The following is a 17,845-nucleotide window of genomic DNA, read 5'->3' as shown; positions in this document are numbered from 1 at the left end:
TAAACTTTGCCTGGCACATAATAGGCGATCAGGAATTTTTTTGAAGTTTATGGTTACATTATATTGCAAAGTATGGAAATATTATGATTTATGTAGCCATCAGTGAACGTTCTGATTATTTCCAGTTTTTGTTGTTATTCAGAACAAGGCTACAGTGATATTCTTGTCATACATGTTTTACATAATTATGTTTTTTAAGACCTTTTTCCCCACCCTCCCTCTCCAAAATCATTATTCTCCTTTAAGATAAGAAAAGGCAAGTTGTACTAAGCCATATATATATTTGGAATTGTTTTTATATTTTAAAATCGTGAATTAGTGTTTATTGCAAAATTCTTACTTCATGTTAGTAGTTTACTTTTGTTATCTTTTGAATGTAATTTTTCTTTTTTCCTATGAAAAATGTATGTAATTCACACAGAAAAAATTGATATGCCTGAGATGAAAAATCATACAGTGAAGGCCTTGATAAAGGATATTTACTATACTATGTTTTTGTGTTTCTCAGTTTTGAGTGTCCCAGTAATTCAGTGTGGAGTTCAGACTTTCAGAAAGACTTTACTCTGATTTCTTAACAAAACAAGAGGTTGATTCTATTGTTTGGTTCAAGGTACAGTTGTGCTCAGTTGCTTAAAAACTCAGACACGAAACATCAAACTGCCAGAGTTTGAAGTTGGGCTCTGTGGCTTTCTATCTATATTTTGAGTAACCTTGCAAACAGGTTAGCCTTGAGCTGGTATTTGGCTTTCAGTAGGAACTCATAAGGGTGGTTCACATACCTAGACTCTTTGTACAAATAATATGATTTATAGGAATCAACCGGCCTCCCTTCTAGAATTTTGATAGTTGCTGGACTAAATAGACTATAGAGGGTGCCTGTATGAGCAGCCCCCAGGAAATAAGCTCAGTGTATCCCTTCAGAAGAGAACAAGGAGGATTCACATGTAATTCACAGGCTTTGCCTGCGTGTCTTCTCCATGTTGATTCCGTTGCGTTTACTTCTGCTGTAATACACCTTACTAGTGGTACAGCTGTAAGCTGAGTCTGTGACCCTATCTAACGGATCAAATCTGTCAGAGGTCTAGGGGACCTCCTAACATATGCTTTAAGTCTCAGTTTTTGTATCTATAAAATTGGGGTAATAAGAGTACTTAGCTATAGAATTCTTCTGAAGATGACATGAAATGTATACAGAGCTTGAAGACAGGTTCTAACTGAAGTAACTGTTTAATAAAGTTGTCAATTATTATGTTGTTCTGTGCAATTATGATTTTGTAAAATAAAGACAGTGACAGTTTGTGTCCTGATTCGTAATTCCGTGTGTGATCGGTGTAAATAATTTTGCCAAGTCGTAGCTTATCTCATCTTCAGCTTTAGTAGATAGTTAAAAATTGTTTACCAAAATAATTATTTTTGGAAACAACTGTTTTTCTTTGCTACTCATCTTTACTTAATCTTGGTATTGTCGAGCTTTTAAATTTTGGTATTTATTATTATTTAGTTTACATTCCCCTGATCACCAAAAACATTGAGTGAAATATGTGTATAGGCCATTTGTTTCTTCTGTGAAGTGCTTGTTCATATATTTTGCCCATTTTTTTTCTTGGATTTTTTTGTCTTTTTCTTATTGGTTTATAGGAGTTCTTTATGTTTTCTAGATATGCATTCTTTTTCACTTATAGAATGTTTAAAAAGCTTAAAACATAGGATAAATTTATTTTTTAATAGAGTGTTAGTTATATTTTCAGATAGTATACTGCATCTATTTTTCTTTAACATCTAGATGTAAAAGAATAGGCTAGTTGATAATATGGGGAAAAGAAAGTATACAATTTTCCCCAGTATTTCCAGACTGTTTGGACACTCTAGTGTATTAATTGTGCCCTTGCAATTCTTTGGTTCAGTCTGTATCTCATGTTTATCTTCTGTCAATTTCCTCTTAATTTGAAAAGTCTTCGCATTGCATTGTAACTATTTTGAGTATTGGAATGTAATTTTATTGAGCTTGTTAATGGTAGCAGTATTTCAGTGGCTATACTTAAAAGGTCATTTTAAAAATTCATGTTCACTTTTAGGAGAATGTATGATTCACAGAAAGCCTCTCATGTTTACTTTCAGGAGAAATGTGAAACAAACTGGTAAATTAAGTATGAGATATAGCAGTACATTTATTTAATGTTTTCCTCTGTGGTATAGAAATAGCACACTTTTATTTATTTGTTTATTTCTTAGTCTCTGACTATAAGCATAGTAATATGACTGATTCCTGAGGAATATGCTTCCCCGATTCTGCATTTTATAAAGTTTTATACCAGATACCTGTTTGTCATTATTTACAAATTTGAAATGCTTAATTTATTTAAAGGATTGAATTTGTAAACATATAAACATCTTTTCAGAACTTTTTTAGAAAATATGCACCAAGTGAGAATGGGCCAAATGGAATCAGTGCTGAAGTTATGGACACTTATGTTAAAAGCTGTGGTAAGTTTTTCAACTTACTGCTTCTCATTGATATGTGGGAATAAAGGAAAGGAAGCTATCTTGTTGTCATATTCATACACATTTAGAACATGTTAAGATTTTGGCTTAGATTTGTCCATTTTTGGCTGCAATAACAAAATACCAGATACTGGGTGACTTATAAACAATAGAAATTTATTTCTCATAGTTCTGGAGGCTGGAAGTCTGAGATAAGGTGCCAGCTTGGTCAGGTGAGGACCTTCTTTGGGTTAAAGACCTGTTATTGTATCTGCACCTGCTGGGAACGGCTAGGCAGCTCTGTGGGGTCTTTCATAAGGTGCTGATTCCATACTTGAGGGCTGCTGCTGCTGCTAAGTCACTTCAGTCATGCCCGACTCTTCGCATCCCCATGGACTGCAGCCTACCAGTCCTCTCCAGGACTGGGATTTTCCAGGCAAGAGTACTGGAGTCAGGTGCCACTGCCTTCTCCAATACTTGAGGGCTAAGTACCTCCAAAAGGTCCCACCTCCTACCTTGGGTGTTAGAGGCATGTTCATTTTGAGGGGACACTACTATTCAAGCCACAGCAGTTTTAAATGCCCTATAAGAAGATTAAAAGATAGAAAATGTGATAAAAGAAGTCATTAATGTTTTGACATAATGGTAGGAATGCAGTGTAAATTCTGCTTAGTCTTTTATAGATATATCTTTGCAATCACTTAACTATTTTGTAACTGTAAGTTATCTCTTCCTGGAAGCTGTAATTTTTCCCTTGATTTTCTTTGAGTTTGAATAAGCGATTAAGTGGTGGTGGTGGTGGTGGTTTAGTCACTAAGTCATGCCCGACTCCTGCGAACTCACGGACTGTAGCCGGCTAGACTTCTTTGTCCGGGCAATTAAGTAGATTGGGAAAAGTCTGTCAGGAATAATCATGTTTTTGATAAATCTCTAGACCTAAGATTATAGTGCTATGTTAAGAGGTACCTATCATGGTATTTTAGATGAGTACTTATGGTCACTTACTGGAAATGTCAGTAGTGGCAAGCTGAAGAGATTAATTCAAATGTTTCAACCACTTATGCCTATTCTCATGAAGTTTATATTTTTTATTTTCTTAAGATTCTTTTTTTTTAACGGCTAGATTGTTTAAGGGAGAGTTAATAAAAGAATTGACACTAGACTTGAGCCCTGAATAGTATATGGCATATATCATGTTATTCCTGTTTTACATAAATATTATATTTATGTTTACATCCATGTTTATACTTAAGCAGTCAAAGCTGAGGGAAGCAAGTAGAGGATTTTCTAGACATACAATAACTATATTTATACTTTTGCATCATTTAATGGCTTATAAGTTGCTCTCTTATACATGACTATTTTTTTATTTTTCACAATGCTCCTATGAGGTTGTATTCCAGATTATTTTGTACTGCATAATTTATTCCTAAACTTATATTTGGTATATTTTTGACTGAGAATTATAAAGAAAATGTAATATTCTTAGGAACTTTTAAAATACTGAAATAAAATGTGTGTATATATATTCAAATTCTTTATACTTTTAATTCTCATTTAAACTAAGAAACATAGCATTTTACAGGTAACTGTATTTACCCATGAAAATGTGTTCAACCATAAAAATGATCACATGCAGTGTATTTTGATTTAAAATTTTTTTTAAGTTGATTAAAGCATCTAGGAGAGAACGTTCCCCTTTTCTTACTCTGTATTTCTCTCTCCTCTCCTTCCCTCCCTGCTTTACTTCTTTATTTTTTCCCCTTTCTCTTCCATCCATTTTTTTCTCCATTCATTCTGTTTTCTAAGATCTGAAAAATTAATATATTTTCTAAAGGCTTGATAGATCACTCACATGGCTGACAGCTTATACTGTTTTTCAGCCAAGCTTGTTAATCAAGTCACTTGTAGAGGCTTCCCCATGGCTTGTGTTTCTCAGAGCTGGATTTATGAAGAATTTTAAGAGATAAGAAGTAGAAACTTTTTGTTTCTGAAGGCCTGGATTGGGAAGCTGGTAGTTTGTCACTTTTGTCATATTCTGTTGGTCAGAAGAGTCACACAACCTGCCTGGATTCAAGGGAAAAGGTTATAGTTCCTACTTTGAATGAAAAGCATGTAAAAGAATCTTTAATTAGCCACACCTGGTTTTCATTGGGAGAAGGCAGTGGCGCCCCACTCCAGTAGTCTTGCCTGGAAAATCCCGTGGACGGAGGAGCCTGGTAGGCTGCAGTCCATGGGGTTGCTGAGGGTCAGGCATGACTGAGCGACTTCACTTTCACTTTTCACTTTCATGCATTGGAGAAGAAAATGGCAACCCACTCCAGTGTTCTTGCCTGGAGAATCCCAGGGACGGGGGAGCCTGGTGGGCTGCCATCTATGGGGTCACACGGAGTCGGACACGACTGAAGTGACTTAGCAGCAGCAGCAGTTTTCATTACTTTATTACTTGAGATATTTTGCATGCCATCAATTAATTACCTTCTGTCTTGTTACTTAACTTTCATGTAGTTACTATAACTTTTTTATATCATATATATATTTAGTAAAGAAATGCTAACTTATTTTAATTTTTTAAATTATTAAAGTATGAACTGGGATATTATAATTATTTTTTAAGTAAATTAATATTTTTAGTTGGAGTTTCAGTATCAAATTCTCAGAAATTAACAGAGTGAATATACAGAGACATGGAAGTATATAGTAGACCTGAAAAACACTGTGAACCACTTCAACATAATTAGGATTCATGCAGTTTTCACACAACAGTAGGACACAAATTCTTTTTAAGTTTCCATAGACTATAAACTAGGAGACACTGGAACATATTAAGGGACATAAGACAAGGTGCAAAAATTTCTTGGTGTAAAGGTATTGAAATCATACAAAGGCTGTTTATTTATCACTGTGGAATTATGTTAGAAATCAGTATCAAAAGGTATTTGAAAATAACTCACATATTTTCAAGTGCAGTGTGACATTTACCAAGAGAGATCGTTGAGTCACTGAAAGCCTCAATAAAGTTAGCTTGAAAAAAACAGAGGGATAATTGCAGAGAAGAAAACATTCAAATGAGAAATTAGTATCAAATGAGAAATTCATGTTAAAGATACTTTTTAAAAAATCCCATGTGTTTGGAAATTAAATGTCTACTTTTTCACGATGGGTATATCTAAGAAACTATAAAAAGGAAAATTAGAAAATATTTGTACTAGAATAAAAATGAAGAGAATTTACCAGAATTTGTTGCACATGACTGAAGCTGCTCAATGCAATTAAATACAATGTGGAATCTTGAATAAGATATGAAAACAAATAATGAATACTAACATAAAATTTTGTGAAATTTGAACAAAATCTGTACTTTAGTTAATACTGTATCGCTTGTTAACTTCCTATATTTTTTTACAACATAATATTTCTTTGTATTCTCAAAATTGGATTAGAAGTTTTAAGCCTCATTCAAAATTTTTCTTTATCACTAAGATAATAAATTTTCTAGATTTTTAGCAGTAATACTAGATGCCAGAATACATGGAACTATATCAGTATTGAGTAAATATAAATTAGAAATCTAGCATTGTATTCATACTAAGTCAAACTAATGGATCAAATAAACCCAAGGAGGAACACACTCAGACACATAGTAATCAAAATGATGAAAATTAAAGACAAAGATAAAACATTAAAAGCAACAAGGGAAAAGCAACCAGTAACATACAGGGGAATTCCCATTAGGTTATCAACTGATTTCTCAACAGAAACTCAACAAGCCAGAAGGGAATGGCATGATATATTTAAAGTGATGAAAGGGAAAAACCTATAACCAAGAATATCCTACCCAGTAAGATTCTTGTTCAGATTTGATGGAGAAACCAAAAGCTTTCCAGTCAAGCAAAAGGTCAAAGAATTCAGCACCACCAAACCAGCTTTACAATAAATACTAAAGGAAAGTATCTATTTGGTCAACAGAAAATAACAGAATTCTACATCACTAAAACTACCATTTAATTAAAAAACTTGCAATCACTTTTCAAAATCCAGATGCATAACAGAATTGTCTTGGAAGTTTTTGAAAAATGCAGATGCTCAGGTATTGCTGTTCTCCAAAGCTCCAGGTGTGTTTCTAATAAGCAGCCATGTTTAAAAACAGTTGGACTGTATTATGATGATCTTTTATTTGTTTCACTTTTTCTATTTCATATTTATTGCTTCCTTTCATTTAGTTTATGTTTTCCAATTTCTTTGTCTTTTTTTGTTTTTTTCTCAAGCCTTTATGAAGTGTAGCAGAAAATCTTTTGCATACCTATACATATAGTATTGTGTATGCTGTGTGCTTAGTCGCTCAGTTGTGTCCAACTCTTTGCAACCCCATGGGCTGTAGCTCACCAGGCTCCTCTGTTCATGGGGATTATCCAGGCAAGTATACTGAAGTGAGTTGCCATGCCCTCCTCCAGGGGATCTTCCCAACCCAGTGATCAAACCCAGTCTCCCAGATTGCAGGCAGATTCTTTACCATCTGAGCCACCAGGGAAGCCCTAGTATGTGTAATATAATATATATATTTTAGAAAATATATGAATTTTTGCCCAGCTAAGAAATGTTAATATTTTTCTACTTGAAGTATACATATAATCCATAAATACTGACTAAAATTTGAAAACCCTGCTCACTTAATGAGAGTATTGGAACAATATTTTATATGTGCTAAATGTCATAGGATTGTGCCTTTTATATAATGTTTCCTTTTTTTTCCCAAGAGCTAATGAGAATATGACTTTTCTAATGTTTAAAAAAAAAGCTATTTAAATTATACTTATACAGTTAACTCCAAATTAGATCTTCTTTCTAATAAGAGCATTACACATTTATTCATATCCTGATAACTGATTTGATAACAGACATTCTCTTTATCTTACTTTGAACATTCTTCTGCTTTCTATATATATTGCTCCATTACAAAATAATTTTTTTGTGTTTCAGTGAGTTTGGTAGCATTCCAGGTAATGTTAGAGATTGAAAGCCATTATTTAAAGATAAGTCAATACAGCATTGTGCTAGAATCTGATTGTTGGGTGTTATCATATGGATACATGTATAACTTTCATTTTAAAAAGTAACATTTTAGGTTTTTGGTAGAGGTTAAGAAGAAGAATACGATTAGTTATGGTGTCATTTTATTTCAGATTATGCAGGGTGTCAAGTCTGTATCATGAAAGTAAATGTGGGAACACTGATTATTCTCACACTCATATCTTTACTAAGGAAAGGGAAATGGTATTGTTTGTCTATATTTCTCTATACTTTAAATCAGAGTTGTTTTACAAAATTAGTTTGAAGATGTTTATTTCGCATGGAGTCAAAATACTAATGAAAAGCACGCTTTTGACAGGGTTGTCTGGAACAGGTATAGTGTCCCATTACACTCACAGAATATTTTCAGTTTTCCTAAAACTCTTCTGTTCTTCTCTGTGCCATCTCAAATCATCCTGAATATTGTTTATGTCCTCAGTTTCTGAGGCTTATCTTAATCTTGCATCACATATCTTTTTCAGGATGTAATCTTTTCTCTCAAGTGTTGATATTTAAATTACTGAAACACCCCCAAATACTCACTTTCACCATGAATATGTATGAAAGAGAGAGGTATCATATGCTGTCTCGCTTGATGTAAAAAGAAATTGCCTGAAATGACATTTCAAGAAATATTTATTACCATAACTCACTGAGGCAGAGTAAAAGGCTCTTTCTCATATACTTTTTATTACTATTGGAAAACAATCCAGTAATAACAAGGAACAGGCTCCTTTCAAATATTACTGAAAAGCAAATTTGATGACAAACCATAGTTGATAAAAACCTCTTACTTTATCGGTAGTTACTAAGTAGTGTCTGACTCTTGCAGCCCCAATTGGCATGTGGCCCACCAGGCTTCTCTGTCCTTGGGATTCTCCAGGCAAGAATACTGGAGTAGGTTGCCATTTCCTTCTCCAGGGAATCTTCCCTACCCAGGACTCAAACCCAGGTCTCCTGCATTGCAGGCAGATTCTTTACCAATTGACCTACAAAGGAAGCCCTACTTTATCAGTAGAGATGAGCATAATTCATGCATGTTTATTTATTTGAAAATTTTAGGTCAAAAATATTATTGCTGTACATGTGAATAATTTTCATAGAGATAGCTAAACAACTTGAAACAAAGTAAATAGTGATAAAAAGTAAACTAATTCTAATTTATAATTCATAAGAAAGCCAGTATCACATGACAGTTCAGACACACTCGTAACGTAACAGTGTTCTTTTTGAGGCAGGAGTTTCAGCTGTCTTCATATGCATATATCAGTAGAAGTTTTGTATTTTGTGTCCTTGACAAGTAGAGGCCAGATTTCTAAGGGAATCCCTTACTGGTGAACACACTGTGCTAATTAGTTCTAATATGTTCTCAGTTCTCTTTACCAATACCAGGTGTAATGTCCTTCAGTAGCTCACTAATTTTTAAGTGGCGAGCATTCATTCATTTGTAAAACTGCATATTTTGCAGCAGTTTTAGAGTAGGGCTACTACAAGTATCATCGAACAGCGTTGGCTTCACCTGGGCACTTGTTTGTAAGACAGACTCTCAGGTCTTTCCTCTGTAGATGTTGGGTCAGCATTTCCACACAGGATTCCCAGGTACATTAGAACACTAGAGAAGACTTTGATATGTATAAGAATCACTCTGGCCACTGCCCACTGGAGATTCTGATGCAATAGGAATGAAGTAGGGCTTAAAAGTTCGCATTTTTAACAAGCTTCTGGATAGTCGTGAAACTGCCAATCTGTGTATCACATGTTGAATAGCAATGCCTTAGATCAAATATTGGTCCATTTTTCCCTAAAACCATTCAGATAGTAAATATATTTATGCTTTTTAGGCCTGGTGGTCTCTGTTGCAGCCGTTCAGCCAGGCCATTGTAGTGCTCAAGATACATTGAAATAAATGGGTATGTCTCTGTTCCAATAAATTTTCTTTATAATATGTAAAAACAGAGGGAGACCAGTTTGGGCCAGCAAGCTGTATTTCCTCATCCGTTAGGTAAGTGACCCTCAAGTCTCCCAGTAGCCTACTAACAATTTCTTTCACCAGAAGTTAACATGATCTGACTGTAATGGTTTACACACGTAAAAGTTACTTTCTTCTTTGTAAGAAGCCCAGGTGTAAGCTGATGTGGTTGGAGTTTTAGCTCTTTAGGGATATTAGGGTCAACCAAGGTCTCCTGGTTAGTTCTCTCTAAAAATGCTAACTGTTAAGACTCTATTTGCCTACATCTCGGTGGACAGGCCTAACTTCAAGTGAGCCTGGGAAATGTCTTTAGTGTAGGCACATTCTTGCTCCAAAAATCTTGGTTTAGTTTTGTTTTAAGGAAGAAATATAGATAGGATATTGTGTTGTTGGCAAACCAGTGGTCCTTGTCACACTACAAACTATATTTTGAGAATAACTGATTTGTTTAGTCAACTGTAACTGATTTGTAACTGATTGATAAAATGCAGCAGTGGGCACAGAATTGGAAAAGGTCAGTTTTCATTCCTGTCCCAAAGAAGGGCAATGCCAAAGAATGTTCAAACTACTGCCCAATTGCACTCATTTCACATGCTAGCAAGGTAATACTCAAAATCCTTCAAGCTAGGCTTCAATAGTATGTGAACTAAGAACTACCAGATGTACAAACTGGATTTAGAAAAGGGAGAGGAACAAGAGATCAATTTGCCAACAGCCACTGGATCATAGAAAAAGCAAGAGAATTCCAGAAAAATATCTACTTCTACTTCACTGACTATGCTAAAGCCTTTGACTCTGGATCACAACAAACCGGAAAATTCTTGAAGAGATTGAAATACCAGACCACCTTACCTGCCTCCTAACAAACTGGTCAAGGAGGTCAAGAAGCACCAGTTAGAACCAAACATGGAACAACAGACTAGTTCCAAACTGGGAAAGGAGTACGTCAAGGCTGTATATTGTCAACCTGCTTATTTAATTTATGCAGAGTACATCATGTGAAATGCCAGTCTGGATGAAGCACAAGCTGGAATTAAGATTGCTGAGAGAAATATGCAGATGACACCACCCTTATGACAGAAAGCGAATTAAAAGGAAGAACTAAGAGCCTGATGAAAGTGAAAGAGGAGAGTGGAAAAAGCCGGCTTAAAACTCAGCATTAGGAAAACTAAGATCATGGCATCCGGCCCCATCACTTCATGGCAGATAGATAGGGAAACGGCGGAAACAGTGACAGACTTTTTTTTCTTGGGCTCCAGAATCACTGTGGATGGTGACTGCAGCCATGAAATTTAAAAGATTCTTGTTCTGTGGAAGAAAAGCTGTGACAAACCTAGACAGCAAACCTAGACAGAAAGCAGAGACATTACTTTGCCAACTAAGGTCCATATAATCAAAGCTATGATTTTTCCAGTGGTCATGTATGGATGTAAGAGTAGGACCATAAAGACAGCTGAGTACCATAGAACTGATGCTTTCGAAATGTGGTATTGGAGGAGACTCTTCAGAGTCCCTTGAACTACAAGATCAAACAGTCATTCCTATAGGAAATGAACTCTGAATATTCATTGAAAGGACTGATGCTGAAGCTCCAATACTTTGGCCACCTGATGTGAAGTGCTGCCTCATTAGAAAACACCCTGTTGCTGGGAAAGACTAAAGGCAGGAGGGAGAAGGGGATGACAGAGGATGAGATGGTTAGATGGCATCACTGACTCAATGGACATGAGTTTGAGCAAACTCTGGGAGATGGTGAAGGACAGGGAAGCCTGGTGTGCTGCAGTCCATGGGTTCACAAAGAGTTGAGCATTACTGAGCAACTGAACAACCAGAAGAAGTGAAAATTTTTAGACTAGTAATACGATTAGAAGCTTTTGGAATGACAGTATCTTTCATTCATTCACTACATATTTTGAAATAGATATACTTTTATATCTAGTATTAGAGTATGGTCAGTTATTCTTAAAAAAATGTACTTGAAATTAAATATGTTGCTGAGTGTTGCACCCATCAAAGTAGCCACTTTGTACTGTTTAGGGGGGGTGTAAATTGACATAGCCACTATGGAGAACAGTATGGAGATTCCTTAAAAACCTAGGAATAAAGCTACCATATGATCCAGCAATCCCACTACTGGGCATATACCCTGAGAAAACCATAGTTGGAAAAGACACCTTGTACCCCACTGTTTATTGCAGCACTATTTACAGTAGTTAAGACATGGAAGCAACCTACATGTCTGTAGACAGATGAATGAATAAAGAAGCTGTGGTATGTATATTCAATGGAATATTACCTAGCCATAAAAAGGAACATATTTGAGTCAATTCTAATGAGGTTTATGAACCTAGAGACTATTATACAGAGTGAAGTAAATCAGAAAAATATCATATTAGTGTATATATATGGAGTCTAGAAAGATGATACTGATGAACCTGTCTGCAGGGCAGCAGTGGAGACACAGACACAGAGAACAGACCTGTGGACCCAGGGGGCGAGGAGTGGGTAGGGAAAAGAGAGAGTAGCATAGAAACATACGTTACTGTAATATGTATACTCGGTATCCAGTGGGGTTTGCTGTATGACTCAGAAGATCGGACAGATGCCATGTGACAGTGTAGAGAGGTGGAATGGGGGGAGAGGTGGGAAGGAGATTCAAGAGGGAGGGGATATGTATATATACACACACACCTATGGCTGATTCATGTTGATGTACGGCAGAGACCTATACAATGTTGTAAAGCAATCATTCTCCAATTAAAAATAAATTTTAAAAAATAGCCATTCTGAGAAGGAGGAATTACACAAAGTACAGTGCAAAAGTGGTGTGAGCGATGGAGTCTGACTTAGGTTTAAACCCCAGTCCAGTGACTTTGGACAATCCTGTTAATATCTGGAACCGGAGGTTTTTTTCATTCAATGGATATATATAATACTTAATTTACATCATTAAAAGGGTTAGTCATAATGAATGTAATGTGTTTACTTAAAAGCCTAGCCTTCAATAAATTATAATTAGGTTGGTGCAAAAGTAATTGCAGTTTTACATTGTTGACCTTTGCCATTTGATATTGGAATACATTCTTAAATAAATGTGGTAATTTTATACATCTTTTTTATGTGAATTTCTCACTTCATGTGCTTTTGCTAATGACTTATTGCTTTGGATTTTGTATCTATTTTAGACTATAGAAATCACGTTAGACACAAAGCAAATTCAAGCGATTGTTTTATTCAAGTTCAAAATGAGTCATAAAGCAGAGGAGACAGCTCACACATCAACAATGCTTTTGGCTCAGGAATTGCTATCAAATGTACAGTGTAGTGGTTTTGCAAAGGAGGTGAGCAAAGTTTTGGCTTGAAGATGAGCATAGTGGCTGGCCATTGGAAGTTAACAATGACCAATTGAGAGCTCTCATCGAAGCTGATCCTCTTACAGCTGCATGAGAAGTTGCCCAAGAACTCAGCGTCAACCATTCTACAGTCATTTGGCATTTGACACAAATTGGAAAGGTGTAAAAGTTTGATAAGTGGGCTGACCACAAATCAAATAAATCATTGTTTTGAAGTGTCATCTTATTCTGCACAACAACAACGAACCATTTCTCAATTGGATTGTGACACGCAATGAAAAGTGGATTTTACACGACAGCCAGCAACAACCAGCCCAGTGGTTGGACCGAGAAGTTCCAAAGCACTTTCCAAAGCCAAAGGGTGCACCAAAAAACCGTCACAGTCACCGTTTGTGGTCTGCTGCCCGTCTGATCCACTACAGTTTTCTGAATTCCAGTGAAACCATTACAAAATGCTCAGCAAATTGATGAGATACACCAGAAACTGTAATGCCTGCAACCAGCACTGGTCAACAGCATGGGCCCAGTTCTCATGAAAACACCCGACTGCTTATCTCAGAACCCAACACTTCAAAATTTGAACAAATTGGGCTATGAAGTTTTACCTCATCCACCATATTCCCCTGACTTTTCTCCAACTGACTACCACTTCTTCAAGCATCTTGACAACTCTTTGCAAGGGAAACGCTTCTGCAATCAGCAGGATGCAGAAAATGCTTTCCAGGAGTTCATCAAATCCCAAAGCACGGATCTTTGTACTCCAGGAATAAACCAACGTAGTTCTCTTTGCTAAAAACATGTTGATTTTAACAGTTCTATTTTGATGAATAAAGATCTGTTTGAGCCTAGATATAATGATTTTAAATTAAGGGTCCAAAACTACTATTACTTTTGTACCAACCTAATAATTGAAGATTGATCTAATGGTAATGTCATTGCTTAAGTCATTTTTGGACTTCCAGTGTGGCCTTCAGATCATGTATCAAATGAACATTAATAATATTAATTGAATTTAGACAGGATTAATGCCATTATTAACAAGTGGTCTGCTTTTTATTTTCCATAGTGACTGAAATAAATATATGTTTGTAAATACTGGCATAGTCATACATGTATTTGCAAATTGTATTTATTGTTAGGTTATTAATGAGAAACAGAGCAGAAAAAATTCAGCTTCAAACAGATGTTATTTGCTTAAATTTTTTGAGCATTTTTCAACATGTGCCAGGTTTCCAGATTTTTATGAGAAAGAAAAAAATGAGACAATGACTGGTCCTGCTTATGTAATTTTTCGTAATTTAGAGGATTATGCTGTGAACTTCATACATGTTTTTACAACTGAAGTGAATTCATTCATTGTTCTGTCTGCTGGCACTTCAAGATTATTTCTCTAAAATTTGTTTTAATTTTACATTTACTTTTGTTGTTGTGTAGATAAGATGGTTGTGGTATGATTGACTTTATTATGTATGTTTCCACGACCCTGTTTTCACTGTTATTCTTAATATATACCCAGTTTGAAGTGAGAAATGATAGACACGTGTTATAATTAAGGTTTCTACAATCTCACTTAACTTTGGTTAAAGTGACTTTTTAACAATTTGACAGAATTTTGCACAATATTTTTTCTGATGGAAATAATAATTTGAGTTTCAAGTGATATTTTCTTTGAAAATTTAGGTAAGAAATCGAAAAGAGTAGTAATCAGTTTAAAGTTAAAGTAGCTCAAACTGCCTTTGTATTCAGTTGTATGTGTAACCTGGTTTGCATGTATTTTTCACAATTCTTTTGCTTTTTGTTTTTGACCTGTTATTGCAGCTGGATATTGCGTGATTACATATATTCTTGGAGTAGGAGACAGGCACCTGGATAACCTCTTGCTGACAAAAACAGGTAATAATGGCTAGTAGAAGATACACATTTTATATGCCAATGATTTTTGCTGTGGAATCTACTTCATAATAAAATAAGTTGCCTAAGTGAATATAAATTATAGTCTTAGAAATCCCTATATGATACTTTTAAGAACATATAAAGGAAATGCCTATACTTTTAAGAATTTCTATAGTAGAAATCCTGCAGATGATTATATAGCCTTTACTTCTTGAAATGCCTCCTCTAGTAGAAAGCCCTTATTGTCTGCAAGTAGTCCAGTTTATTACTGTACAGCTCTAGTTTTAGAGTGTTTAAATATTCTTTCTCTTATCAAACACCAATAAGTCACAGTATCAGTCAACAGTGAAATCACATTAACCTCCACATATAATTCTTTACCTTTTCCCCTTGGAGGTTTTTGGAATAACTGTTCTCATCCTCCTTCTTCCTATTAACTCCTTGGCCGGATGCTTTAAACACCTTCTCTGTGCAAACAACTTCCAAACTTTCTCTATTTCAATCGATTTCACTAGCTATTTACTTGAAATCCTAAATATACAGCTAGTTGTAAAACTTATTTTCTTCTTCCACTCCTTGCCTAATAAACTGTTCCTTGCTTGATTTTCCCATCTTAATAAATAGGAACATCATCTACTCATTTGTTTAGGCTCAGAGTTGAGAGTTATTTTTAATTCCACTATTGGCTTCATTTCATATATCGAACATATATTATCAGATTGTTATCTGCTGCTCACTAAAATGGGTAAGGAAGTTAACCCCTCTCTTCATTTCCACTGCTTCGACCCCATTTGAAACCACCAGTATCTTTTGCCCAAACTGTTTGATTATAATATGAACTCTTTAATGTAGGCATTGTGGCTTGCCCAACCGGTTTGAATGTCTGAATGTGAAATCACTCCTGTGTTGAGCCAGTGCTCTTGTTTTGTTCTTACTGGGAAGCTCTTCTGTCAGATCTCTGCAAGACTTTGGTTACTAAGCTTAAGTTTGAATGGCATCTTTTTAGAATAGCCTTTTCTAACTCTTGAGTCTGAAATAATGTATACCTGCCACCCCACCCCTCTCCATTACTCTCTACTTACTCTATTTTGTTTTCTTCGAAGCACTTATCACTAGCTTAAGTTATCTTTTTTCAAATACAATTCAATAAGTGTTTATTAAGCACCTACTATATTTTAGGTGTGGTTCTAGGTGCAGGGGATACCAAACAAAAGAGACAGAAATCCTAGCTCTCATGGAGCTTATTGACTTCTTAACATCATCCATCCTCTTCCATTCAGGATGTAAGTTGCCTGAGAACAAGGACCTTGTCCATTCACTGTGCCTCCAGAGCCTTGAAACAACATTCAGCTAAAATGTTTGATAAATTATTGTTGAATTAATGAATAAATATTTCTTCTCTTCTATAGAGCTTTTTCTTCCCTATGCCATATGATCCAAGTTTTTTCATCCCTCCACAGAAAGTAGATTTTAAAGTACCCTTAAAATAGTCTCTCAGGTAATGATATTATCTATTAGTCTTTCTCCAAATTTTCATGCCAAGAATTTAACATCCAGTGTAGCCTCACTAACTGCTAATGTAATAACTGTGTTATTTATGTAATCTGCAATTTCATAAAAATGATCTGGTAAAATTTGCATGTGGAACTATGTCTGTATCAAGGCCATACAGTCCCTTTAATAATCAAAGCCTGAAGGAATGTAACCAAATTGAATTGGAGGTTGGAGGTTCTTGCCGCATTTATTCATTTAGTAAAGTATGTTTTTATAAAATGTTATGCTATATTTGGAAAAAATAATAATTCAGAAAATATTTGCCTGTGTTGTTTTTTAGCTCTCTTGTTCAGTTGAATCTTTTAACCACAGAATCAAACTACAAAAACAATTACGTTTGTTTTTATATTGTATTCATTTTATAACCACAGTGGAATTCTTTAATGTATAGAGTAGCAATATATCTATAATATTTAGGTGTTGTTGTAGGTGCTGGCAATTCACAGATCTTACCTGTCTCTTCTTTTAGAAATAGATAAATAAGAGACCTTTTTCTGTTGGACTTTGAGAACTGTTCTGTCTTGTTTGTCCATGTATATTGATGGGGATACTTTAAGAGTTAAGATTTGGAAAGAAAGGTCTATCTAATATACTTTTTTGGCCCAGGTCATAGATACTTGCAGAGAAGGAAATGGCAACCCACTCCAGGATTCTTGCCTAGAGAATCCTGTGGACAGAGGAGCCTGGTGGGCTGCTGTCTATGGGGTCGCACAGAGTCAGACACGACTGAAGTGACTTACCATGCATGCATGCATTGGAGAAGGAAATGGCAGCCCACTCCAGTGTTCTTGCCTGGAGAATCCCAGGGACAGAGGAGCCTGATGGGCTACAGTCCATGGGGTCGCACAGAGTCAGACACGACTGAAGCAACGTAGCAGCAGCAGCAGCATAGATACTTGTGGAAACCGAATTGTAAAATTTCAGGACCAGATTTTAAACTTCTTGTCACCAGTTTTCCACTAGAGGGTGCTCTAAATTTTGTTTTTGGAAAATAAAAACTTACCTTAAAATGTGCTGGGTAGAAAGCATGTCTGTTTCTTTTAAAACAGCATTTCTCTAAGTTATTTCTTCTTAATCTCTCTAATTATTTCATCAATTTATATTATACAGAAAGTGAAAGTGAAGTTGCTCAGTTGTGTCCGAACTCTTTGCGACCCCATGGACTGTAGCGTACCAAGCTCTTCGGTCCATGGGATTTTCCAGGTAGGAGTGCTGGAGTGGAGTGCCGGAGTGGAGTGCCATTTCCTTGTCCAGGGGATCTTCCCGACCCAGGGATTGAACCCAGGTCTCCCACATTGTAGGCAGATGCTTTACTGTCTGAGCTACCAGGGAAGCCCAAGCATTTTAAATCTTCCTCACTGGGAGAAATATTTTCAGTTCTGGGGTTTAGATTGAATGAAATTGGATTATGTAAGGAAAAACAAGCTATATCAAGACAAATGGAAGTATAATACATTCCTCAACTTCCTGAAGTTTATAATGATTTATTTTAAAATGTTTGTGTCTCTAGTTGTTTTTTACTAAC

General features: G+C 35.6%; 1 protein-coding gene across 1 annotated transcript in view; it reads left to right on the top strand.

The window, feature by feature from the left end:
• PIK3C3 (phosphatidylinositol 3-kinase catalytic subunit type 3) overlaps positions 1 to 17,845 on the top strand; it is a 164,348-nt gene that overhangs the window by 118,937 nt on the left and 27,566 nt on the right. The window contains exons 20-21 of the mRNA XM_052660396.1: positions 2,400 to 2,484; positions 14,692 to 14,766. Of these exons, the coding sequence (XP_052516356.1) occupies positions 2,400 to 2,484; positions 14,692 to 14,766 (160 nt within the window). The remainder of the gene's footprint in view (positions 1 to 2,399; positions 2,485 to 14,691; positions 14,767 to 17,845) is intronic.

Source organism: Budorcas taxicolor, chromosome 22 (genome assembly GCF_023091745.1).
Source record: "Budorcas taxicolor isolate Tak-1 chromosome 22, Takin1.1, whole genome shotgun sequence".
NCBI lineage: Eukaryota > Metazoa > Chordata > Mammalia > Artiodactyla > Bovidae > Budorcas > Budorcas taxicolor.
This window is presented reverse-complemented; position numbering and strand designations above follow the sequence as displayed.